The 25,855-nt window shown below is 39.9% G+C and overlaps 1 protein-coding gene across 1 annotated transcript in view; it reads right to left on the bottom strand.

Moving 5' to 3' along the window:
* DOP1B (DOP1 leucine zipper like protein B) overlaps positions 1-25,855 on the bottom strand; it is a 53,473-nt gene that overhangs the window by 1,102 nt on the left and 26,516 nt on the right. Inside the window, 24 exon segments of the mRNA XM_075033728.1 lie at positions 469-598; positions 1,659-1,808; positions 2,307-2,362; positions 2,704-2,840; positions 3,358-3,486; positions 4,420-4,481; positions 4,895-5,041; positions 9,957-10,066; positions 10,296-10,378; positions 10,786-10,927; positions 12,297-12,363; positions 12,450-12,554; positions 13,381-13,436; positions 14,119-14,253; positions 14,878-15,003; positions 15,644-15,832; positions 17,054-17,165; positions 17,798-19,412; positions 21,135-21,325; positions 22,015-22,115; positions 23,152-23,304; positions 24,098-24,446; positions 25,028-25,047; positions 25,659-25,707. Coding sequence (XP_074889829.1) covers positions 469-598; positions 1,659-1,808; positions 2,307-2,362; positions 2,704-2,840; positions 3,358-3,486; positions 4,420-4,481; positions 4,895-5,041; positions 9,957-10,066; positions 10,296-10,378; positions 10,786-10,927; positions 12,297-12,363; positions 12,450-12,554; positions 13,381-13,436; positions 14,119-14,253; positions 14,878-15,003; positions 15,644-15,832; positions 17,054-17,165; positions 17,798-19,412; positions 21,135-21,325; positions 22,015-22,115; positions 23,152-23,304; positions 24,098-24,446; positions 25,028-25,047; positions 25,659-25,707 — 4,414 coding nt within the window.

Here is a 25,855-nt window from a genome sequence, read left to right on the forward strand (position 1 = left end):
AAACGGATGTGTCACAAGCTCAGAAGACTGCAAATTTGGACTAGCCTTCAGAATCAGGTATCAAACAACAACAGAATACAGAGATATCTCTGAGAAATACTAATGCCCCTATTTTCTATCCTAGAAGAATTAATATTAAACCTTAATGGTAATTAAAAATGCTGTTATGGTAAACTTTCTTGACAAAGTACAGCATGTTCTTTTTTATAAATACTGGTCTCGTCTGAGACAAATTGTCTTCACTGGGTGGTTGTGGGAAGATTTAAGGGAACAACCAGAAAACTGTTTATCATTCCCTCACACTCAACAGCAATCTGACCTCTTCAGGATATATATGTGAAAGCAGGCAGATCATTTTTAAAAGCCTCATGAATTTTATTAGCCTACCTTAAAACCTTGTCACTTGTTTAGAAAAGCAAGTTAATGGATTAAAAAAAAAAAAATTCAAGTGAAGCATTCTTTCTTTACCCCATATTTCATCTTCAGCAGATCCATGATTCTTACAATGTGTGGTCTGCATTCCTGATGATGTTCTACCAGATGAGAAGTCACTGTAGATGACTCTGTGTCCACCTCTGGGACAAATGCCCATTTGTACCTGAAAAAAATGGATTATTTGATAAGAAGTCAGGCAGAAAAAAATCCTTATTTGGGTCATACATAGTTTAGTAGAGCACTGATTTGTTTACAGAAAGAGCTGTCATAACTATAATTTTATGCTATTACCAGAGCCAAACTTAATGAACAAGGATGTTACTATCATGTCAGTATTTAAATACAACTGGCCTCAAAAAAATCCCAAGTGTATGCAAAGGGAAAACAAAGAACAGTCTCTGTCTTCCTCTTCTCCCAATTTTTCCAAGTGTCGTGGTTTAACCCCAGTCAGTAACTAAGCACTGTGCAGCCGCTCACTCCCCCCTCTCCCCAGTGGGATGGGGAAGAAAATCGGGAAAAGAAGTAAAACTCGTGGGTTGAGATAAGAATGGTTTAATAGAATAGAAAAGAAACTGATAATGATAACATTAATAAAATGACAATAGTAATAATAAAAGGATTAAAATATACAAGTGATGCACAACGCAATTGCTCACCACCCGTTGATCGATGCCCAGTTAGTCCCCAAGCGGTGATCCCCCTGCCCCCACTTCCCCCAGTTTATATACTGGGCATGACATCACATGGTATGGAATTCCCTGTTGGCCACTTTGGGTCAGGTGCCCTGGCTGTGTCACCTCCCAACTTCTTGTACCCCTCCAGCTTTCTTGCTGGCTGGGCATCAGAAGCTGAAAAATGCTTGACTTTAGACTAAACATTACTTAGCAACAACTGAAAACATCTGTGTTATCAACATTCTTCTCATACCTAACTCAAAAACATAGCCCTGTACCAGCTACTAGAAAGACAACTAATTCTATCCCAGCTGAAACCAGGACACGAAGTTAGAGAACCTCCTAACGAGGATGGTGAAATCCTCCTATACTGACAAGTCCAAATTGTTTTCCCAAATACCCCAAATTACATTTGTCTGAGTATCAACATCTGCACTTGTAAAAAGAACTGATGGCAAAATTAAGTCTAGAATAAAATAGATCTGGAATTACTTTAAAGAATAAGAATGGTAACAACCTGGAGAATGTGTAAGTAATTAGAGGACTTACATCTGAAACAACTGCATCCTGTCAGGTGGAAATGAAAGTGCCGTGTCCAAAAACTTACAAGCTGATAAGTACAAGGACAGTTCATTCTGTTGTATGTCAGATCCACTGCCATCACCTGAGACTTTCTGTTTGCTTATTTTGCTGTTGCTCCTGTGTTAGTTACAATTAAGAAATGTACCATTAAAACATAAATCCACTAAATGTTTTTCATTTGGCAAAAGAGAAATGTACACATTTACACAAATGACCACTTGCACCTGTGTGCAACAAAAACTATTTTTATTCTGTGTGACCACTGTGATTAATATGAAAGGCTGTTAGAAGAAAAAGTAATCTAAAATATTTAGAAAAAATGGCAACATGTTAAAATATTCAAATGCTGACTTAGCATCTCTTCTATTTTTGTATGCAACTAATAAGTGGTACTTATGTTTTTTGAACATACCACTATTTTAGCTGCTGAAAAAAAATCCTGAACTATGATTCATCAGTACCAGACATACACAAGTGCAATGACAAAAAATCCTGTTGTCTCCTCCCTATCCCAGAGAATTAAATAAATAAATCAATCACTATTTGCCAATACAGAACAAGCACAATTGTTACCAGCTTTCACAACTCCTCTATCAGACAAATGGTAATTCTTACTTTGATGGTTCATCTTCCTCAGTTAAATCTTCTTCCAGCTGTAGAAAAGTCTGAATCTTTAAGGAAATAAATTATTTATGGTGATGCTGAAATGTTCATATGACTTAATCATAAAAAAGACATGCTTCACATAGTATAAGGAACCACAGACTCTTAGGTTACTCTTAGGACTTGCAACAAATTAACAAATCAGGGAAGAGAATACGTTAGCAACAACAAAATTAATCAAACAGGTATTTCCTAATGACAGTGTTAATTGTTTTCCCAAATTATCAGACTAATGTAAAACTATGAAAATATTTCCTTTTACAAACAGGGGGTGTATTTGGGAGGAAGAAGCAGCTGAAATGGAAAATAACACACACTAATCAGTTTCAAATTACTACTTATTACTTACCAGTTCAGTTACCATAATTGGCCACAATGAGGTTAGATGCTGAGGAGAAATCCTTAACAAAAGAACTCTGAAGAAGAGAAACATCTGTGCGGCAACTATAGAAGTCTGCCCAACACGGAGGTTCTCAGTCAGTCGTTCTGAAATAAACATTAAAAAAGTAAAAACAAAACAAAACAAAACAAAAGAGTAGTATCTTCCTGAACATGTGTTGTTTTGGGAAATAAAAAATGTAGAAGGTGGCAAAACAAAATTTATGCTTTATCATCAGTTTTGGCTTGAGTCCCTTGTACTCTATTAACAAAATTGGGCTTCAGAAAAAGTCTGAAGACATGGTGGTTTTATATTGGACAAAACTTTGTCAAAACTGACATTTAAAGAGAACAGCAACAGCCCAAGAGTGGCTGGAAGACTGCCACAAAATAATCATGCTTCCAGTCATATTTCCAGACCAAAGGCTTTGGAACCCAGATTCCTGTCTCCCTCTTAATGAGATTATTAATTTGTTAGAAATCAGAGATTCACAGCATCATAAATTTTGCTAAAAACTTTAAAAAAATGGAAGTATGTGTTGGAAAACAGGTGATATTCCTTTCTTACATAATTTATATGTGTTACAGTTGAAAAAAAAGAGGCAGGTGAAATTACAAATCTTACCTTGTATTAAGGGAAGATAGAGATGATACTGATCAATCTCTCCACTGAAGACAGCGAAAGCTTGCCGCTTTAACAACATTGCTTTTTGCTCAAAACTTGGGTACAGTTTTAAGGCGCTGCTCTGCATATCTATAAGAGACATAAGAAATATCTACCATAGAAAGACTTCTTATGTTTTGGGCTGAAAATAATTCCTACATCCTGAAATCTTTTAAAAAGAAAAACTCTCTTTAAGTCTACTAATTGGAATAATAAATTGGTGTTGATCCAGATCTGCTCACACTAGCAGGAAAATTTTATGAAAGAAGCACTGCAACTCCAATGAGGCAGCCCAGTATTTTAAACCCCTGTCTCTGTCCTTATGTGTATGAATCTTCCCCTCTTTTCAGTCTCCTAAATCCATAGATGAGTGATCTCAGAGCTTTAAGACTTACTGAGAAAAAAAGGAAGTAGGTTTAAAAACATATATTGTTTAAAAAAAAAGTGCATTATGAATTAGTCTCACACTGTAGCCCTTCAAATATTCTTTTAAAAGATCTAAAAAAGAGACTAAAGCTGCTTTTTCTTTTGAAGCTCCATGCAAATTTAAGAGGTTCTATCCCACCCCTTCCCCCACTTTCTTCTACACTCTTCTCAAGCCTGAATTAGAGGTCAAAGCACATTGCTCAAAGGTTTGCTGTACTGGTGCACCACATTCCTATAGCTTGATGCCAGTATACAGATACCTGCAAAGTTAACCAAAGTCTCCTTGCTTTCTGACAGGGAACAGCTGCAAAAGGTCACAATTCAGCAACTTAAAAATATGGTAAAATGTGAATGCAGGAGTCCAACATTATCATTTCTAGAACAAAAATACTTGAGGGGTGTTTTAGATATGACCAAAATACAGAATTAACTTAGCACAGGTTTTAGCTGTGAATAAAGTTGGCAACATACTCAATTATGCAGAGGCATTGTCTGCATCTTATTGATACATTAGTACATTAAAAATGTACCAAATAGCTCAAATGCAAATAGATTTCAAATTCATGTAGAAATAAGTTATCAGTAGCTGATACTTACTCATCAAATCTTTAAACATAGTTTTCTCATGTGTTAGAAGATGGTCAATAATGGATCTCCAACTGAATAAGATATAGAAGGAATTAGATAACCAGGGAAAGCTTTGGTATGGATTCACCTCAGAAAAGATTTTGGTCAAACATTTCATACAAGGAAACAGTTTCCAAAAGGTATTCAACATGCAGACTCTTTTCTGGTTTAACACATACTGCATTCTAGGTCCTCCAGCTCTACTGTATGCAGTTCCCACTAAGGGGAGTATCAGCATGGAACAAGTTTATTCTTCTGCAGTATAATGAAAACTTCAGTGCTTATAATGCATTTAGAATTACTTGTTGAGACCTGTTTTTAACATTATTACATTCTGTAACAAAGTACTAAACAGAATTTTCTTTCCAATATTAGCCATTCTCCTTTAAAGCCTTTCTTGCAAATTCAGAATAGAATCTTGGAGTGCTACAATCTCATGTCTTACTGAGTGCATGAAGTGTCCATCTGGAAAAAAGCTGGATCCATAAACAACTCGACAACTTCTTTCTTCCAGGCTCGCTTTGTATAGGCGTATCCACTCAATGAGCTGAGCAACTGAGCACCAGCACGAAAACTAGGAATGTTGTAGGCACTGGGGGAAGAGAACAATAATGATAAACATATATATTTTTTAAAGTTCAGTTTATGTAAACAGAAAACAAACTCCGGAGCTTCTAACCAAATTCCCTAAGTAATAGACTATGTCTACACTAGCTCATAACATGGATCAGCAGGAGATCAGTAGATCGAAACAGTTTATGCAGAAGCTCCACACATTTCCAGTGTACCTGGTTCAGGGAGATATTTTCAGATTAGATGTATCACAGCACAGCACTGCTTGTCTCCACCACAGATGTGGTTCAAAACTTCTCCAAAACAAAGTTTCCAATAGGCTTTGAATCCTTGTCAGCAGGCCCCTTTAGAAGGTACCACACTAGACTTCATGTGTCACCCAGATAACAAGCATCAGTTCTCATGTCATCACCTGTATAAAAGTATCACACATAAGACCTTTTCTTCTTGTGCTGCCCTGTGCACCATCCCAATGGTGCACCATGGACACCATGCTCTGCAAGGCACAGCAGGGAAGGAGCATGGGGCTCAAGTCAAAACTGGTAGGAACAAGGTGAAGGGACCCTGCATGAACTGATGCTTGTCTTCTGGCACCTCAGCTTCACTGAAGACACAGATGCCAAACAACATCCTGCTACAAATCCTTGCTACAGTAACTGCTTTGCCCATGGCTGAACAAAGTTTTCAGGTTGGTGAGGTGGTGCTCAAACTGGCAGGAATGTGAGAAGGGATGCTGTCAAGGTCCTCTGTTGTGAGGTGGCACCATACCTTCACTGAAGTCTTCAGCAGCCCCTGTGATTTCAAGGGGGAGGCTACTGCATTTTTGTGGAGCCCTGCAACCAAACTACTGCCAGGCTGGGGAGGACAGAGGCATGAAGACAGTCTTGGAGGTTATAGTCCAACTGCTGAGCAGCACATATGAGTAACATGAAAACCATCCAGCACATCTGTGGGCCTGATGGGGGCTCCACATTTTAACCAGTGACCATCTCGCTATGGTTATGGCTAAACAGATCACAAGGACTGCTGGCCTTGCCAGGCTGACACTGGAGAACCATCAAGAGACATCTGTAGGCATCTCAGCAACTTCATCAGGATTCTGATGCTCATGTCTTTTGAAACATCGGTCTCAGATCAAAGGGGATGGTAGTATCTTCCTTGCAATAAAGTAAAAAGCTGGCTGACTCCTGGCATTCAGATCTTCATTTGCATTGCAGAAGTTGTCATTTATCCTCTGCACCAGTTCACAAGGACATCCTGACAGCAGTGGTGTCCATGCCAATTTTAACTATGCTGTTTCCACGCATGGGATGAGTGTTTGGCTTACAGCCACTGGCTCACAGCAGGCCCAGCACAGCAGAGTGATGACAGCGTTCCAGAAACAGTTTCGGTGGCGGCTGTATGCTAACATACACAGAAAGGGGAGCTTTAAGTAAAGGCCAAAAACTCAGATGGGAGGAACACTACAGCTAAACAAACAGCTGTCACAAAGCTCAAACAAGAAAAGGTTTCAGTTCCTGGGGGAAATACAGCTCGTACCTTAGAATGGAAATGGAGGAGAGGACAAACACAACCATGTACATTGCCGTGTGGGCCAACAGGGCCTATACAGAGACAAAATTAACAGATTTTGGCCAATAAGGCCTAACTAGCACAATGCTGGTGGGAATGGAGAGGACAGGATAGGGCCTTATAGTTCCCATGCCTTTTACCACACCTCACCCTTCTAACCTGACTTGCACACATCGATGGGGGCTCTGCTGTCCACCCAGGCATCAGCCATGAGAAGGTCGGCAGCAGGCAGAGCTGCTTCTTCCAGCAAGTGCCCTGCAACCACCACCGCCAGGGAAGATAGTTCGCTGGTCCTCCTGCTGGGGCTGTCCTTCTCCCACCTCTTCAGAGCCTCCTGCTCCCAGGCTTTTGCCAGGCTGGTATCACACGAGTCGTGTCAGTCATGCTCAGCATCCTGCAGATGCCTTTCCACTACAGCCTCTGTCATCTTCCTCCTCTGCAGTGCTGTCTTGGCCTCTGGGTGCTCAAAGATAGCCCTGTGGGGCACATACTGCCTCCTGCCCACAGCAGCATGGGAACAAGGTGGAGGGACATGCGCTGCAACTCCCTCTTCAGAGGACTCTGTGGAGGAGAGAAGAGCAAACCCATCAGTCCCCGAGTGGCTGTGAAGATACATGACAGTTTCTTGCCTGTGGCCTTCCTGCTCCTAGCCTCCGGTTTTCTTCAAGAAGTCAAGGTTAAGGCTTTTGAGCACAGAGAGGGCCTCCTGTCAGTATGCGCTCTCAGTGTGCTCCACGCCACACTCCTGCCTGCCCAGACCGAGGAATGACCTAGGCCTGTGTGCTTGAGGGAACACACTCAACAGTATGAGCTGTCCCTCCAACTGCAATCAATACTCAGAATGCCCCAACACAGAATTTTGCTGGATAAGGTTAGGACATGCCATGGGTTCAGAGCTCTGCGAGCAGCAACGACATGTCTCCCTACAAACATGGGAGATGTATGGCCCCAGCTGAGTGCCTACAGCAGGCTGTCTGCCATAACCAGGGACAAAGGTAGTAGTTCGCCTTGCACCCTGTGGAATCAAAGCCTCGCAGGTGAGACTGCACTAGTGCTGCCCACTGCCAGTGCCTGGGTAAGCATGGGACAGCCGGTGATATTTTTGGCTTATTCATATGCAAAACAAATTGAGCGTCGCCACAAAACTCCACAGCTCCTCAGTTAAGAGACTGCTTCGTGTTCTGAATGAATGCTGCTGGCACCAGACCATCAGCCTGCAGGTGCCTGGCGGGGGAAGGAAAGGCACTGGCAGCACATTCTTATTACAGAAGCCCAGAGGGGGCTGCGTTATTCCCAGGTGCCGTGCACACAGCTGACCCCCTACCCAGCCCAAGGGCAGAACCCACAGTTCCTGACAGAGGTGACTGATATGTGGAAAATTTTCTTCACATCTCATGGTCCCAGGGCAACTCCTTCTAAAGACAAAGCAACCCTTGCAGTCAGAGCAATGATTTGCACAGCTATGCTACTGCTCTGAACAAAATACCTTAATTTCCACCAAAAATGAAGGCATTAATTAATTCACTCACAAAGTCACCATTAAAATGGGCATGGACACATACTGTACACGTACCTGGGTTTTAAGCAACAGCTCTCCTGAAGCCAGCTGTGGTGTGGAAAGGAGTCCGTGGATGTAAAACAGCCCATGGATGTGCTCCTGCCCAGACCATCCTGTAGGGTTCAGGGACAGCATGCACCGCTCTAGATACTACTGCATGGTGCCCCTCAGAATTGAGTTGAAATGGGCTGCAGGCTTGTCGGTGAGTGGGTACTTGAAGATTTCTTCTAGCTTTCTGCAGTGGACATGTCTGCTGTGCTGTTCCTTATCTCCAATTGCAGTCCTGGTCTTCATCCAGACTACCAACAAACTTTTGACCGCTTCACAGGAAAGACTCAGCAGTGGCATTGCTTCCTTGTTTCCCTTCTTCCCCAACAGGCAGAAGAGGTAAGTGTCAGATTGGCAGAAATTGAAAAGCAATGATAGCAAAGGACAATAAAAGCAACAGTGTTCAGCAATGGAGAAAAGCAACAGGGCATATAAAGTAGGAAGGGATGACATGTCAGAAGAAACACAGAAGGATAAGGAAGAAGCAGTAGAAAGACAAGTATCAATGTCAGTGAAGAGCTGAGGGCCCACAGTAGACAGCAAGTAGTAGGGCAGGATGACTTGGCTCACAAGCACAGCTTCAGAATGTCCCAAGTTTGACAGCCTTCTACTGGCACATCTGGTATGTATGTGCTAGATCTCCTCATGGCAGCGCAGTCAGGAATTAGCAAGCCCTGTTGGGTCACTTTTGTATAGGAGCTTCTATTAGTTTCCTCCAAAAGGGATTTAGTTCATGCACTAAAACTGCTTGGAGTACTGAACCAGCTTTTTATAAATGGAGACAAATCAAGAGATTCAAAACTACACTACTGCTCTAATCAAATTGCTAATGTAAACGTAGCCACCAAGTATTATCCTGAATTCTGATCATCCATTACAGGAAAAAGAATGGTCAGGAAAAACACTCTAAAAGCACAAAACCACAATTTAATGCAAAACATGGCAATGTCCCTAATGCTGCAAACGCTTGGTATGGCAGGGTTGACAGACTACTCTTAGGTGTCTATGCTGAGAAGGAATTTAGCATTATTAGCATAAACTTACTGGATATGTAAGATAATCCTCCCCAAAGTGAAATTTTGTATTACCCTACTGTTGAGGATAGCTTATCATTCAAGCTATAAGATCACCAGAAAACTAAGGCAAAGAGAACTTAGAATGGCTGACAGACTCAGTGACTCTACAGCTTAGCAATTTTGCAAAATAATTATTACAAAATCTTACCAGCTCAAATACCAATTAGTTATGCTCATTACCTGTGCTGTTCCAGTTGGGGGGGCACGTGTGTGTGAACAGCAGGAAGAGGGTGGTGAAAAGTATTCCCAGAGGTTTATTTTAACTAACTGTGCCTCACTCCCCAGGTCTTCCACAGTGAGCGGAGAGAGAAGCTCTCTGGGGTGTGATTCAGGACAGCAGTGTCTGAGCACAGGAGCTTTATAGGGCTAAGGCTTGTAAAGGAAGTTGCCCTTCCTTGGGGAAAATTTCACTTGTTAATGAGAATAATGAGACTTTTTTCCTAGAGCAAAAGATCAGCTCTATGGTGCGTGAAGGGGAGAACATAATTAATTCTCTGTCCTATACAGGTGGCAACTAAATTAGAGGATTATTTATATGAAATTTTTTATCTCAGGTCTCCAACCCTTACAATTCCCCTTGACTGTTAAGCACTCCTGAGAAGACAAAAAAGCAGAAGTCTTACACTGCAGTCAAAAAAATCAGATATAAGAAAAATCACATGTGCAGAGAGAGAAGTCACCTGTGGTTGCGTAGATAAGGAAAGACATAATAAAGCAAACGTGAAATCAATGGCACAGCTTTCTCCTTCTCGTCGCTCCGGTAAACCATGTCCAAAAGAGAAGCAAGAACCTTAAAAATGAAAAGAATGTTTCTTTAAACCTTTACTTGGTATTTCTGACAAAAGGGGAAAGCATGCCATATTTCAGGCTAGAATGCATGTGCACATGGGATGCCTCAATAAAGATTTAAGCTCCCATTTAATCTACCAGGGAAACCTAATGTATTCCTCTGCTCAATAATATCAATAAACAACCACCCCACAGATGGGAGCAGCAACTACAAAACTGTTCCTACTTACTTCTGCAAGGAGAGAAAGAGCTTGGACACTGTATATCGAAGGAGCAGAAGCAGAAATCATCGAAGATGGTGCCACTGAGGTATCTAAAAGAGGCAAAATCATTTAGTTTTCCCTTCAGACAGGACATGTTTAAATTTTGCTGTTTTCTAACTTTCTTCCCAAACAGCACTGTTATTTGCATATTTGTACTACAGTGAAATGCTTCTGGGCATGTTGCCACAATGACATACCTCATGCCCTATGCTGTTCTGTTGCATGTACTGCATGTACCTGCAATAAGTTTTCCTCTGTATTATACACAATCTGCAGATATTTACTAAACCCACTTAGGTTGGCATTGTTATTGGAGGATAATGCATATTTTTGGTTTTACTTTTTGTCTCTATTATTGCCTTCTCATGTGAACTACACACTATCAAACACCTTGTACTCTTCATTGACTTAAGTAGAACAGAAAAAAGCAATGGAAAGTCAGACAAAACCACATTACCATTCACATCTTCAATGTTGAAGTCATCTGGTAAAATCTGAGGCTGAGCTTTCACTTCTAAGTTCCGGCTCAGCCAGCTAGTCTGTTCCAGAGAAGAACCAGCAACCGTCCCTACAGCCTCCAAGATTTTTTGGGTCACCTCCTATAACATAACCAGACAACGTGGCATCAGATGAAAGCTATCATCACTTGGCCAATCCAGTGAAGTCCTCTTTATATGGAACATGTCAGGAGGATCAGAAGTATGCACTTTTATCTCTTAGAAACATACATACTTCTCTGATTTAACTACGTGCTCTCAAGATAACTAATGACTGCTCACTTCAGATAAGAACAGGCAAGAAAATGAGAAGCAGGAAAAACTTTATGTTAGCTTATCATGGAGGTTTTAGTCATGATTTTCCATGCAAGCCATTACCATTAACATAGCGTCAGTTTGGCATCAGTCCTGACACAATTTACATATTAGTTCTCATCTGTCAAAGATGTGGTCTGAACTGCTCAGCCCCCCCGAAATGGCATATCAATGCCTTTATTGTTTTGAACACTGTTCCCTTTTATTCCTTTTATATTTGGAGAACATTAAGTGAGGCAGAGCATTAAGTGAGGCAGGGTTTCATTTTATGGCAATCCATCTGTTCATATTTCAGTCTTTCTATTAGGGGTCAGCAAGACACAGAATCAAACTATGTGCATAGTCACACTTCACCATGTTTAATTCCCAGTGAAATGAAAAGCTGGTCACTCTAAGGAAACCAAATCCCAAGTATCCAAAGCAAAGCAGAGGTCACTTGTGAAGAGGCTAAAAGATGTTAAGATGGCAAAACTGTCTTTTTATCATCATTGTAATTTTGCTGGCCAGTCTCTAAAGCAGAAGTGGAGACTTAAATTTCTCTGTTGGCACACTAAAGTAACCATAACACTGTCTCACCTCATAGGTAGCATTATGTTGGCTCAGAGCCAAAGCCACCCACATGGGTAGTGCTTAAACTGTGCTGGTGAAATCACAATCACAAAAAGTATGGGAAGGGAATCCTGCCGTATTCCACCCCTTCTTTACATAAAAGGTGAGCTGACAGTCATTTATATTGCCAAACACAGCTATGAGCTTCAAGGATAATTATGCTACTAGCTTTCCTAGATACTTGATATTGAGATTTCAATACTTACACATATGATATGAACTCATGACATCACACTTGTGTTATGAGTTAAATTCTGAGAAAAATCATAAAGTTACCCAAGGTAAACAGCTTTGAAAAGTCCATAGTTACCACTGCAATTTCATGCATTTTTGACAAAACTTTGTTAGAGACATTTTGTGCATCATGTCTCTCCTGTTTGAGTCTCCATATTTACCAGGCCTAAGACACAATGTGTGGATGCACATTCACACATTCTAAAAGCACAGGTGAATTCAGATACAAAGTACAGATCAGGCAATCTCCACTTTTACTTAGATGTACAGTGCCAGATTTATGAACTAAAAGGTATACATGTATACACTGTACCTGCAAGTCTTTTTGGTCTTTTTTGTTTTCTAGAGTAGGTGTCCTAGTCACAAAGTCATTCAGAGTACTGTGGGAAAATCAATTCACTCTGAGTTAGTAATTGGACAGGTCTACTCAATGCATCTATAAACCTTCCTCTCTCTTACATAGTACCTGAGAAGAAGAAAGTGTCCAGGAGGAGCCAAGTTCAACTGCACAGACTCTTTGAGAAGTCCTAGTAAGGACTGGAAGTTCTCCTGCAAGGTTGTGACAGGCAGTCTGCCAAAAAAACAATATCAAAACACAACCAAGTCTGAAGTTAGAGTTAAGGAGAAACCATAAAACAACACTGGGTAACTTGGTGGCCTAAAAGTTTACATCAAGTTAAGTGTTTTAGATCCTGCTCCTTCCTAACTGATCCAACAACATGGTATAAATATCCAGCAGCACAGGCAAAATGCATACAGCAGTAAACGCTAGCAGCACGTGCAGCGTGCCAGCCAGCACTGTAAGAGTGCTAGGTCTTCAGGGGGAAGAAAAGGAATAAAGTTTAGCTAACCACTCCACTGCATGCCAGCTTACTTTATCTCCACAGCTTATTGCATACACTATATTGTACAGTCTGATATTTCCCAAGGATTCCATATCAGAAAAGCCAAGTATGTGAAGAAGAGTTTTGATCAAAGGAATATTTCCATTCAACTGCCTGACCCATTACATGTCCAGCACAGACTGCAGCCATAGCAGTTTTATTGAATTTAGAAGTTCTCTATCCATTCATCTGGCAACGCAGAACAGATAAGGAGAAAGACCATAAGAAATTATACAAGTATCTTGCTAATGAGATGCCTGAAGTATGTTGCTCTATTAGTATGAAATAAAGCTTTCAGAGTGGTATTATCAACAGATCAATGAAACATAATGTCATAGCCCAGTTATTTTGTGTCTATCTGTTACTAACAATGAAGTGGCAATAACCATTTCCTACATAAAGGTGTTCTGTGACATTGTGACACGAAGATCGAAGTAAAGCAAAAATAGTGATGCTGGCTGTTATCCTAACTAGAGTCAAACAGAAAATTCTCTTTTATAATGACTGAATTACCTTTGAATGAAAGCATAACTGAACTGCAGCACTGGAATATCTACAAGAGAAGATTTCTGAAAAATAAAAGCAAACCTGCAATTATTTGCCATCAGAAAAAAAAAAAAAGAAGGTCCAAGCTGTTCAATACTTGTCTTCAGTGATTAACACACCCCTCTTACAAGCCACTTGCACTCCAACAGTGACTGACCAACTATGATAAAACTATCAATACAGCAGTACGAGGGAATTCAGACCTTTAATGGAGGACCCTAGTTCAGAAGCAGTCACATTACTTCAGAATATCTGCTACAGTTTATTCAGAGCTGTAGGAGCTCCTACAATGGTGTGCATGGTAGTAAAACTGGTTTCCTTGAAAACAAATTGGAAGATAGCAGACTCAATGTGAAGTATTTGTAACCGTTCAGTTAAGGGTAGAGGGATAGAAATGCATTACTGAGTTGTATAACTGCAGCAGCTTTACAAAAATTGTCATCATCTTTGGCCCTGGAAGACCCCACACCTTTTCATTACCAGCAACTTCTCTAGCAAAATATTCTGAAGAACCTACTCACATTGATGGATCAAAACACAGAAACCCACATTCTAAAAACATAACTTATTCAGGAGCAAAAGAGAATCACACATGGAAAAAAAACCAAACCAACCCAAACTCTCCTTCTAACAATATTTAGAAGACACATTGGAACAGATCCAGAATAGAATATATTAAGAAAATGGAATTGACTTCATGGTTACCTCTTCGCCCTTGATTTGTGATGGTTTCTTGACTACCTCTTTGACTAGATGTAATATAGTGTCAATTTTCAATGTGTTAAGTGCACATATTAAGTCCACAAGAATAAGCTGAGAGGCACTAGCCACTGGAAGAATCTGAAAAAACAAACCAAACCAAAAGACACACCCCTCAGATCACTGTACCAGGCAAAACATGAAGTTGAAAAAACAGCTTTTTGTGTGATTTTTCAAATATCAATACTTATACAAAACATAAATTAGGCAAGTTAAATCAAGCATGCAACAATTTGTCATATATAGATCTTCTCCCAACACCTTCACAAAACCAGTTTCATTATACTCAAACAAAAGCAGAAAAGAAAGAGGTGTTCTACTCAGAATAAATGCTTAGTTCCAGAGAATACTACAACTCTAACCTTTCTCTGGAAATGGAGCTGATCCAAGGTCTTTAGAATATAACTGGCAAGTTGCAATCCTAAGATTACAATCCAGCATTGAATAAAAAATGGCTATTACTATCAGACTTAAACTGCCACATTGTCTTTTTTATTTCATTACTTACTTAGGTTTAATGTATTCCTGATGCATTGTGGAATTATGCATACATAAGAGCATTTGAGATTTTTCAGTGGCTTGACATTGTCGCATGTAAAAAAACCCCAAAGAATCTATAAACAAGCCCAGAGTTTAGAACTGATTATGTAAATGTAACATTTGCCTTTACACTGGAAAACTAAGGGCGCCTTTCTTTAGTTTCACCTTGATTTTACTTTGATTCCTATGAGGTTTCTTGCTATTCCATACTGCTGCAATTGCTGCCATCAACTGGATTCCAAGTTGTGCTGTCAATGGATTCATGAAGTCCAGTATTTTAGTTCTTAATGTCTACAGAGGGGAAAAAAAACCCTGTCAATGCTAAGCTTTCAAGGCAAAGGCTATCTCATTGTCTGTAAAACATTCTTCTTTTTCCCAACACAACACAACAAAAGAATTTCTTTATATACTTGGCAGACTAGTTTTGATAATTTATTTATGAGTTAGTGTATCCTTCTTACAGATGGAAGGCACATTTTTTGGAAAACAGATTGCAAAACAGAAAAAATAACTTCTTGTGTTATATTCTCTCTTCTACAGATATTTTTCACTACTATGATTTACCAATATCCACAGAAGAAGGGAAAAGTCTAGTATTTTTATTACTTCAGGTACATGTTCTACTGCCTGTGGAAGGTGCAGACAATTCAGAGATGGTTGGCTTTATGGCAGCTATTAACAGAAGCTCACAGAAAAAGCAAAATATTAAACAGATCGGGTAAGGGTGCAGATGGGCAAAAAGAACAGGGAAAAATCTGCTTTTGTAGGTAGGTATTGTGCAAGTCTGTAGCTCCTAAGAGTTCTTCAAAAAATGTTGTGGCCCAATATCATTCTGGGAATGGCAAAACTATTCCTATGAACTCTATGAAGAATACTCTGGTAAGGGATGATAAGGATGATAAGATACACAGCAGTTTAAAAGAACTCCTACTTTGGTTGCTTTAAAGTAGACTGAAGAAGAGCCTTTAGTTGTTCCAAAGAAGTCAGTTGGTCTTTTTTGAGAGTCTTCCCTCTTTATAACACTCCAAAGAAGGGACATGGTATTAATAATGCGAGGCAATTCTTCCAAAATGGCATTCCTAGCATTTCTCAGGTTTGCAGGTTCAGCTAAACATGTTGACTAGAAAAAACAAAAATATTAATATTAAAATATGTTATATTATGCACCACAGAGTGTGTAAAGGGAACTAGGCCTTAAGCCTCATTGTTTCTAAGACTATTCATATTAGACATATAACTAATGATTAGAGATTGCTTTAGATATGATTAATAGAATGCAGGTGCTTATAAAACAATATGCATAAGCTGCTCATTTGTCCCATGTGTAGCCCTTACCATGGCTGGCTTAAAACCCAGTCAAGCTGAATCAACAGAAGAAGGATCATACATCTTAGACCTAAGACATAGGAGTAAGTGATTAACTTTAGAGCAAGATAAATTAATAGAATAGCCTGAGTGATTTTCAGAAATTCAAAGGTGATCTTTGATGTATAAGAAGATAAGTGATTGTGGTGACTGGACACCTTCTGCCTATGACCACTAACTTCAGAAGAACCGGGACACGAGAATTGATGAGACAAGATGATGAATGGTAACATGGGAACAGAGATCAAGTGGAAAATTACAAAGACTTTGGACTGGGATAATAGGTGGTAAAAAGGTACATAAGACTGAGAAATTTTTGGAAGGTTGCCATTCATTACGGTGGTGGCCCAACTCTGAGTTGCTAACAAAGCAAACCTAGAGAAACCCACGTTTGAAAATCCTTTAACAGAGTGACTCCTCTTATTTTGTAATTAGGAGAATTATAGTCAGCTTTTGTAATAAAACTTTAAAAATAATTCAATCATTCTGTTTCTGAAATATACTGCTGCTGTTACAGTCTACTGAATTTGCTGTTCACTATTTTGGCACAGAGATAATTGATTTGTCTAGGAAATTGTTAGGATAATATCCTTATCTAACAAATGTTATAGGAATAAAAATTGTAGAGAACACATCAGCATGTTATCAACTCAAAAGAAAATAGAAGACTTTGTTAATGACAGAGCAACTGTAGACAAGCTACACAGGACTAATATTTGTGTGACCAAGATCATCATGAACAACTTCTGCTTAAAATTAGCTTTCCTGCCTTCAAATAAAAAAATTAAGTTCAGTCTCTCTCCCTTACACTTTTTCTTAGTTCACTTCTTTTGGTGTGCTATGAGGCTTCTCTAAGGTTATCTTCTCATACAAGTGCTGCTTTACTACTTATATTCACCTCTGAAAGAAAAAAGGATTCATACTTTGACGAACTGGTGCCGAGGCATCAAGTGAGTGGCAGGCATTAAGCACTTACCTTTTTAGTTTGGTTAGGGTGATCCAGAAGGCAGAAGTGACTGATGGTTGTCAGACCTTCCAAAAGGGTTAGTGGGTAATCAGGCGTAACATTTTCTCTTTTAGAAGTTACGCTTTGGAGGGGAAAAAAAAGGAGAAAAAAATAAAAGAAAAAAGGTTAACAGGCCAAGTGGTATTTCCTTGATTAAAAATGCTAGTAGAAATCTGTTTCTGTTCAATGGTTAAAAGAATACTGGAACGACCAGACATGAATATCAAATCAAAGGATTCACAAACTATGCTTGGACAACCCTGTTTCCTTGTCTAGATCTTTAAGAATATTATTCCCCACCTGACCATAAAACTTTCATGTCTAATTATTTTTCCCTAGTCCTTTCACTTACTGCCTATTCTGAACAGTATCACTGTATTTTTCTTCTCCAGGGTGTCTCTCCCCAACTAGTCCTCCAAAATCCTCATTTTTTTCAAAACTTGGAACGTCTTTTTACTTGGATGGCAGGCAGAGGGGGACAGGAAGTATCACAGCTGCTGGTCATTCTTGCAACCACAGTGAGCCCTGCTGGGACAATACAGCCTCCACCATACCTGGGCTCAAGGCACAGATGCCTGCATGTGCAGCAGGGTTTGAGGATCAAACTCTGGGAGCCACAATGCTAAAACAGTAAATTGCTATGCACTACACTCTCTTAAGAGAAGCTTTAAAAAGTTTCAGCATAACAAATCCCACACTTCAGACTCTTCTTACCTTGCAGATGTTTTTGCAGATGTCTTCACAGCTTCGTTTTCATACTGTTTGACAAGCTCATCCAGGTTTTTACATATCTGTACAACAAATGGTGCCACAGTCCAGCCCAAAGACTTCCCAAAATAGGGCAAGGAACATGTGACTAAGCCTACCCAAGTGGGATGCATCCCATAGCCATACTCTGGTTGCAAACCTCTAACCACAGCAGAAACGAATAATCCCTGTGAAGTTATTGGATGCGGATAGACGTATTGCATTGCACCAATTGCCTGCTGGAAATTAAGAGCCTGCTGCCATTCCTTAGAGAGGTCTGGCTGATTCTCCTGCTCCTCATGAGTCTGTCCAAGATGGTGCTCCAAGACAATCAATACCTGCAAGAGTTTCAGCAACTCAATCTGGAGTGGGTGTTCGCTCCATATTTGATCATGCCCAAAATTGATTACGCTCTCTTCAAAGAGTTCTTCTTCAGGAACATTATTAACTCCATCTGCCATAAGCAGTTCATACCGTTTCTGACTTGTATACATAGATGCAGACAAAGAAAGAAGAACAAACTCCTGAATTTTGCATCTTCCTAGCAAACTGCGTATGAACTCCACGTTCTTATTCTCTGCTGCCTTTGCCATAGTAGCTAGCTGGGTCATCATTCTAATCAGGACTTCCACACTTTTTACCTGAACATCTCTGTTGCCGAGCACATCTCTGTGCGTAACCTTCAAGTAGCACGGATAATATGAGCGCAGAAAACTGAGACAGAGGTAAGTGAGCAATTCTATTAGAAGAGAATGGGGACACATGGTTGGGGACTGAGTCTGAAGCTTGCCATAAAAACTCTGTCCTACAAGAGCTTCCTGATGGCGAGCTAAGAGATTGTAAATAAGATTCAAATGTGCTGTGGAGCTGGTATCCATGCTTGTACTAGCTACGGCTTCAATAAATTCTTTAGGGTTTGTTTTAAGCACTGCTTCCAGAACAGAAAAAGCATACAATACCCTCTTAGAATCATAAGGCTGCAAATATAGCAGCATGTGTTTGAACAGAGCCTCAATCATCTCCTGCTTTTCCTTCTGCTGCTTGAGCAACCTAGAATGCGTAATTTCCTGGAGCTCCAAGTCCACCTCTTCATCACTTGACAGAGACTCTGATGCTTGAGTCCTCTCAGAGTCAGCACGCACAAGGTTTAGCGCTACACTGGATTTGGAGCTTTCAGGAAGGAATGCATTGAGAGAATTCACATGGTTTGTGGTCTCTTTGCCATTGGTTGCAGCACTGTCATTGTCCTCATTGCTCACTTCTTGCAGCTCCAGAGAAGGAGAAAAAGAGGATGTATTTTCACTGTCACGGCCTGTGCTGGTGTCTGCTGATTCTGTGTGCTCACTGTTATCTTGGTCATCATCTGCTTCATGTGAAGTTACTGGATTACAAGAGCCATAATTTTCAGATTGTTCAATTTTTAACTCCAACTTCTCTGGATCTTTTTCCACTTCTGCCCAAATTGCTTCTCTATCCACAGTAGTAAACTGGCTCAATGGAAGGTTTTCCTCAGAATTGCACTCGGAGATGCCAGACTCTTTCAAAGAAGCCCTTTTCTTGCAAAGCCAATCATGTATATCTTCTGAAAAAAATAATTGGTTTTTTTTTCCAAAAAGAGTGTATAATCGTCTATTTCACACAACATACTTTACATTAAATAAATCATTGTAAGAAAAAAAAAGGTTAAAAAGTTACTCTGCTCTAGTCTACTATTAATTGTAACAAATAGAGCTAAAAAACCCCTGGGTTAAATTAAGAATTATTTTTTTTAAGTGGTAGAGCAGTCCTAATCTACTGTAAGCACAAGAGAATAGGATCAAAACATAAAGCACATGCTGTTCCTCTTATGCTATGACTCCCTACATGTGACAATTTTTTTTTATGCTTCCTGAGCATAAAATGTTTGTTGAGATCAGGAGGGAAATGAGAAGAATAGCAACAGAGGAATTTTTTTTTTTTTTTTTTTTTGAAAGAGCTAATGTTTTCCTTGATTACATGCTGCGGAACAAGGAAGGAATATATTAGCTCTGTGTTTGTATAGCATCTAATAAACAGGTCCCTTTGGATGCTATAAATGTCTGCCATCTAACTATTTGCCAATCAAGACAGAAAAACAATTATGCAAGCCAACAGCTAGGTTAACAGTAATGAGACAGACAGGTGACACGTAAGTTTCTTTACACAAAACTACCAGACACTTCTCCACTGTCTTCCTGCTCTGCTCCAGGAAACGACCTTGGCTACTTGGGCCAAATGATGCAGAGCGTCTCATATCCATAGCAGTCCCAGAAATCCCAAACCTGAACAGACTCACAGGACTCCACACTTGGAGCGAACTCTGGCTCCATACCTGTCTAAGTCTTCCTCAGCTGTTCCCCACAGGTCTCTGTCACATTTGTCTGTTCCACATTTGACACATAGATCATATGTGGTTCACAATGGTTCTCATTAAAGGTCTTAAAATGGACATCTTCCAGATGTCAAATTTAGCCTGTCAAGGTAAAGATGCCTTGCCATATTCCTAAATTTGGGTGGCTGGAGGTCATCTTCAATTCCATATATCTCCCTTTGCTTTTATATCCTAGCTCTGGGATACCTCAAGACATATGCCACAAGGGCTCAGGTCTCCTCTTGAATCAAGATGGATTTTAATTTTTAGATGGACATTTTGATTTTTAGAAGTTGGCAGAATTAGGGCTTTTTTGTGGTGTGCCCTAAACAGCAAGATGTTCCTGACAACCTGTCTAATTATTTTAACATGAGGCTGAGGGAATTACTAACAATAAATATTCTGAATAAAGAAACCTGGTATGAGGGTGCATGGTGTGCTGAGGCAAGACTGAGTGGAGAGGGTGAGATTTGCCTGTCCATCCTGCCTACTTGAACAGTTCCTGGACTGACATAGTCACCAAACTGCTCCTGGATTTCATTTGGTTGCAGACCTAGTTTTGCTCGAGAAGGGATCCTGTGAACAGTGAACACATGCACTGTGGATCATCTGGGAATGGCAATGAGAAGTGTGGGACAAGATCCCAGAGCAAAGCAGGGAGCAATCCAAACCAACAGTGTAGGTGCAGCCACTGTAATAGAAATGATCATTAGGCCTTCAACTAGCATGACTTACTCCTGAACTCTGTTTTAGGCATCACTAGAGGTACTTGGATGAGGAGGAATCTGTGGAACTGATACAAGACAACTCAGGGTAATAGGATACCATTGCACTTCAGAGACTACTTTCGGTAGGTGTTCAGGAGTATGCAATGCTACTTTAGCACTTACAGTTTCAGTCCAAGAACAGTTTTACCTGCTGAATTTTTCTGTTTGATGTAGTGGATGGACGTGCGCTGTGTCTTTGGATGAAGCAGCAGCAGCAGGACTGGTTCAAGAATCCGTGCAACATCATTAAGTGAAAGAGCACGGATCAGCCAGCCCTGTGCTGCAGCACCAATTGCGCCATCTGAACAATTGAGACTGTCCAGTACCACAAACAGAGACCTGAGTGGAGAAATCAGAACGAAGAAGTACAATTGAAATCCCTAAAAAAGTTAATGCAAACAACAAAATAGTGGCAGGGAACAGACATAGTGCATGTTCAAGTAAGCACCAGCCAATGGCTCATGTCTGCTAACAATAGCTTGATCATGCACATTTTCCTGAGTTGAGGTCAAGTACACATGCATTTGTAGAAGCAAGGCCGTATGTATACTCACACTCTAGAAGAGCAGCATATTTTAAAGTTCTTCCACATATTTATTTAGAAAGACTCTTAATGCTTTTGTCTTATTTTATACAAAGGTTATGGTCTCGTAAATAGGAAGTAAAAGTAAAATAAGATAATTTCTTTTTTTTTTTTTGCACAAGTAGCTGGTTCTATTTTCTTTGGAAAAAAATCTAGCCCACTCCAAGATAAAAAATGTCTGCTATGCAGAAACTTGTCTGCAAGCTACTCTTCATATATGAAGCTCTTTCTACTTTTATGGAAACTTCCTTCACACGAGAAAATGCACCATGCATGCAGAGTGCTTTGCAAAGGTAATAGTGCAAGAAAGTTGAAGATCTTCCTTTTGCTCATTTTTTGTTCTCTCTACAGAGAACTTTTTCCCACCTCAGAAAAAACAACAGAACAAAGCATGATATAGTTAAATACATAAATGTAAGTCTAAGCCAGTGGAAATGGAAAATACCTATCAAAGGACCGATTGTGAGAAGTCACTCTGCTGCCTTGGATCTCTCTGGTCAGATGCCACATGACAGAGAATCTGAACAGTGCTTCCAGCCTTGTCCCCTTTGCAAGGAAACAGGACAGATACAAATTTTTTGCAGCATATATCTCCAAGTAAAGTTTTAGTGATTTTTAAACCTCTAGCAGAACAACAGTTATTGTGTAGATGACTACTACTAATCCTTCTTGGGTAGTTTGAGAGCACTCTTCTATTTTGCAGTAGACTAATCCAAAATGCCATGTATCCATGAATGCACAACCCAAACTTAACAGCCACAGTGTTTGTAGGAGCAGAAAAACGTGCCAATATACCAAAAATGTATTTCAGGACTCTTGTGTATAAACATTTCAGTCTTGATTTGATGTTAGGTAGGTTTAAAAGTTAGATGACAAATGGGAAGACATTGGTATATTAGGCAGTGCTTATTATTGGTAATTTTGTTTGAAAACTTTTAAAAGATTTCCAAACTTTTAAGTTTCAGAACTGCAAAATCAAAGATATGAAAACAATACCGAAGACTGAAGATGGCTGTTTTAAGTTTTAATGTGCAAGGCAGTTCTCACAAATATACTGTAAGTTATTAAAGAACTGTTCTGTCATTAAACTAGGCAAGAAAAATAATTAATAACTGGCTCACTTAAAATACAGCTTACTTATTATAAGATCTAAATACTAAGGTGGACAGAGGGGCAACATTATGTTGACATACACTTACAAGTTAATAAAGTCTTTTGTTGGAATATGAAATTTGCAAAATTGATACAAAATGAAATTATTTTAGAGTTATTGGTGGAGCTGGGTCAGTTTTGAAATACTGACAAAACCTACAAGTTTTTAGATACTACATGATTTGGGCTGAAAGTAAAATAGCTCCAGCATTGACTGATAGAGCTTGTATCCAAGGATTAAATTTAGCCATAGTCCCATGATGAATAAATCCCAGGGAACTGTAAAGGTGAGGACAGAGTCTGTTGGACTCTTAGAAGACAGAGGGACCATGGGAGTGAAGTTATTGGGTTGAAGGGAACTGGAAGCAGTCTGGAAAGCACTGGAACAACTCTACAGTGATGAAGGGGCTTCACTGAATACAGGACTTACTTTATCATGATCCAGAAGTGCGTGGCAGATAATGTCTTCGCAGATATTTGCTGATGGTGCCAAGCAGTGCAGCCTGTAGAACAGTTCCACACAGGCAATATGATGCTCCCGTGTCTCTTTGTTCAGCTGATTCCAGAGCACGCAAGCTACTCTCTAGGGAAAAACAACAACAACAACTAATAATAATAATAATGATAATAATAATGTGCCATTTCTTTCCTGACTTAAAAGCTTTCCATTGCATAAATGGCCTCTGTTACCAAAAGGGATTTCCAAATAGTCTTAGTTTAGCAAAGAGCAAGAATTCAGGTCATACACTCAGACCTAAAGGAATGCAACTTTCCTACCTTAGTAGGGCAGGTAATTAAAATATATGTGCACCAGAAGTTAAGAAAAGCATTTCTCCTTCTATTTTCTGGGTCAAAACTTAACAGATTGTATATGTGTCAGGCACAGCAATTGGAAACACAGTAAATTAAGAAAATACCTCATACCAACACTATCAGTAAATGGTCAGGAGAAGGAAAGCATCTTTGAAATATATATATACTCAAAACAAGGAGAAGGGAACATTTTCATTATTATTCACCCACTAACATTTTCTCTTATCTGAAAACTTAGAGTGGTATCAAAGTTCTCTAAAGTGTAGCTTTCAAGCTAATGAAACCTTCAAGTCAGAAATCAACTATAGCTACCCCCCAAGAATTTGGGCACAAAACGAACTGGCAATTTGAAAATAACCTGCCATTTTTGAACATCCTGTTCGGAAGCACATGAAGAAGGATGCAATTGCTTTCAAATGCTTGTGGAAGCAAAAAATGGCAGTGTGTCATTGTAACACAAACATGCTGCCCCCAAACATCCATGCAAATAACATTTGCTTTCCCGCCCCACCCTTAGAGGTTCAGTGTAGTTGGGCAGTAAAAAAGAAAAAGAAAATTGACACCTGGTAGAAATCTGTTTTCTCTGAGATGATCTTTAGAACTCCAGGAGCAATGGGAGGAAGGGTGACCATCTGTAGCTTTCCAAAGAAGGGGTTGTGGCCAGACACTTTGTACCGCTTCATTCTGTCTTCTATCACAAGTGCCAGTGACTGGGAATGGTTGATCACCTCCAGCAGTGTGAAGATGGACACGTTCTGAACATAGCAGTCACTCACACAACAGCATATTGTCATTAAGGACTTCAGCCACAGAGGGAAGCTGGCATCACAACCTCCTCAGAAGATAAGTGAGAAAAAAGGTTTTGAATAATCTCAAGTTCATGGTCATGTTTTCAAGAATTCTTCAATCAAGCTCACAGGACCAGGAGATAAAAATGACTGCCCATATCCAACTGTCATGCTATCATCAAGTCCCTTACTTCAGAAGGGATTTGCTTCAAAGCAAGTTATATTCTCTTCCCTATTTCTCCCAGCAGAAAGCCCTTGCAGGAGCTCAGTAACCCCGTAACTAGTGGATTTCTGCTTTCCAGTTTATGTTTACTCACAACTAGTTTTTACAGCTGCTGTTTTCCAGCTGTCACTGTCATAAACAACAACAGAGGTCTGCTGATCCAAGGATGCTTTCAGGTAGCGTTGAGGCGTATCATTTCAGAAACCATGAAGCACACAAGGAACTGATATGGCTAACAGCAAGTCAAGCCATCTTTGCCTCTCTGATTATTTGCGAATAATCAGATACAGCTTTATTAAAGCTTGACTGGAGACAGTCTAAAGTATGAGTTCACACTTCTGGCTTCAAAACCAAATGTTTTAACTGCTTTACTACCACACCAAAATGACCACTCTTCCTTCTCCACATCAGACAATTTCTGTATCACATTCAACCCAGACCTTCATTATCAGAGGTTCTTCCCTTTTGGCTTTAAACCTTACTGTATTCTCTAGGTTATACACTTGAAAAGAATTTTGAAAAGAAGCTTCTATAATCCTAGGATGATATTCCAAAGAAACACAATTATGAAAGCAAGCCTTCTAAATTCAGCTACATTGCTGATCACATGGAAGGCACTGCAAACATGCAAAAGTGTTCATGTCAAGCAGACAGCTCACCCATGTAGATCATGGGCATATCATCACTTTGCTAAGGAAGACAGCGATGAGCTGAGGAAGAGAACCCAATTTCCAACCTCTCCACTCATTACAAACCTATCTTGTCAACCAGCCTTCAGGCCAATAACTGCTCCTGCTAAAGACAATGAACTTGTATTCCCAGAACAAAGAGGCCTTCCAATTATACAAGATTATTCTTATATGTTAGCTTACATCAGACTGTCTGAATTCTGAGGGTTAGGGAAAGACCTGTTTGCTTCTGTTACAGTTTTGAGCTCCAGTTTTCCACCTACACCCATCTTCCCCTAACATATCCTTTTTTTGGGGGGAAGAGGGGGAGGGATGGACATGGATGGGGGAGGACAGATTTCCTGAAAATCCTGAACCATGCCACAAGGCTCTACAGGCCAGAAGGTCTTTTCATCCCTTCAGCTACTAGTTTTGTAGTGAAAACTTTCAAAAGAACATGATTTTAAAAAGCTTGGTAAAAATCGTCCCTCAGCTGCAAGACACAAAACACATGTTGATGCGGGTAAGTCTAATTCACATGCAACTTGCCTTCAGCCCTGCCAAAAGACATTACTACTGGCCCTGGTCACACATCTTGCAAATAGCCAAGCTCACACTGCTATATGCATCCTCAGATGCTCA

Source organism: Buteo buteo, chromosome 8 (assembly GCF_964188355.1).
Source record: "Buteo buteo chromosome 8, bButBut1.hap1.1, whole genome shotgun sequence".
Lineage (NCBI taxonomy): Eukaryota > Metazoa > Chordata > Aves > Accipitriformes > Accipitridae > Buteo > Buteo buteo.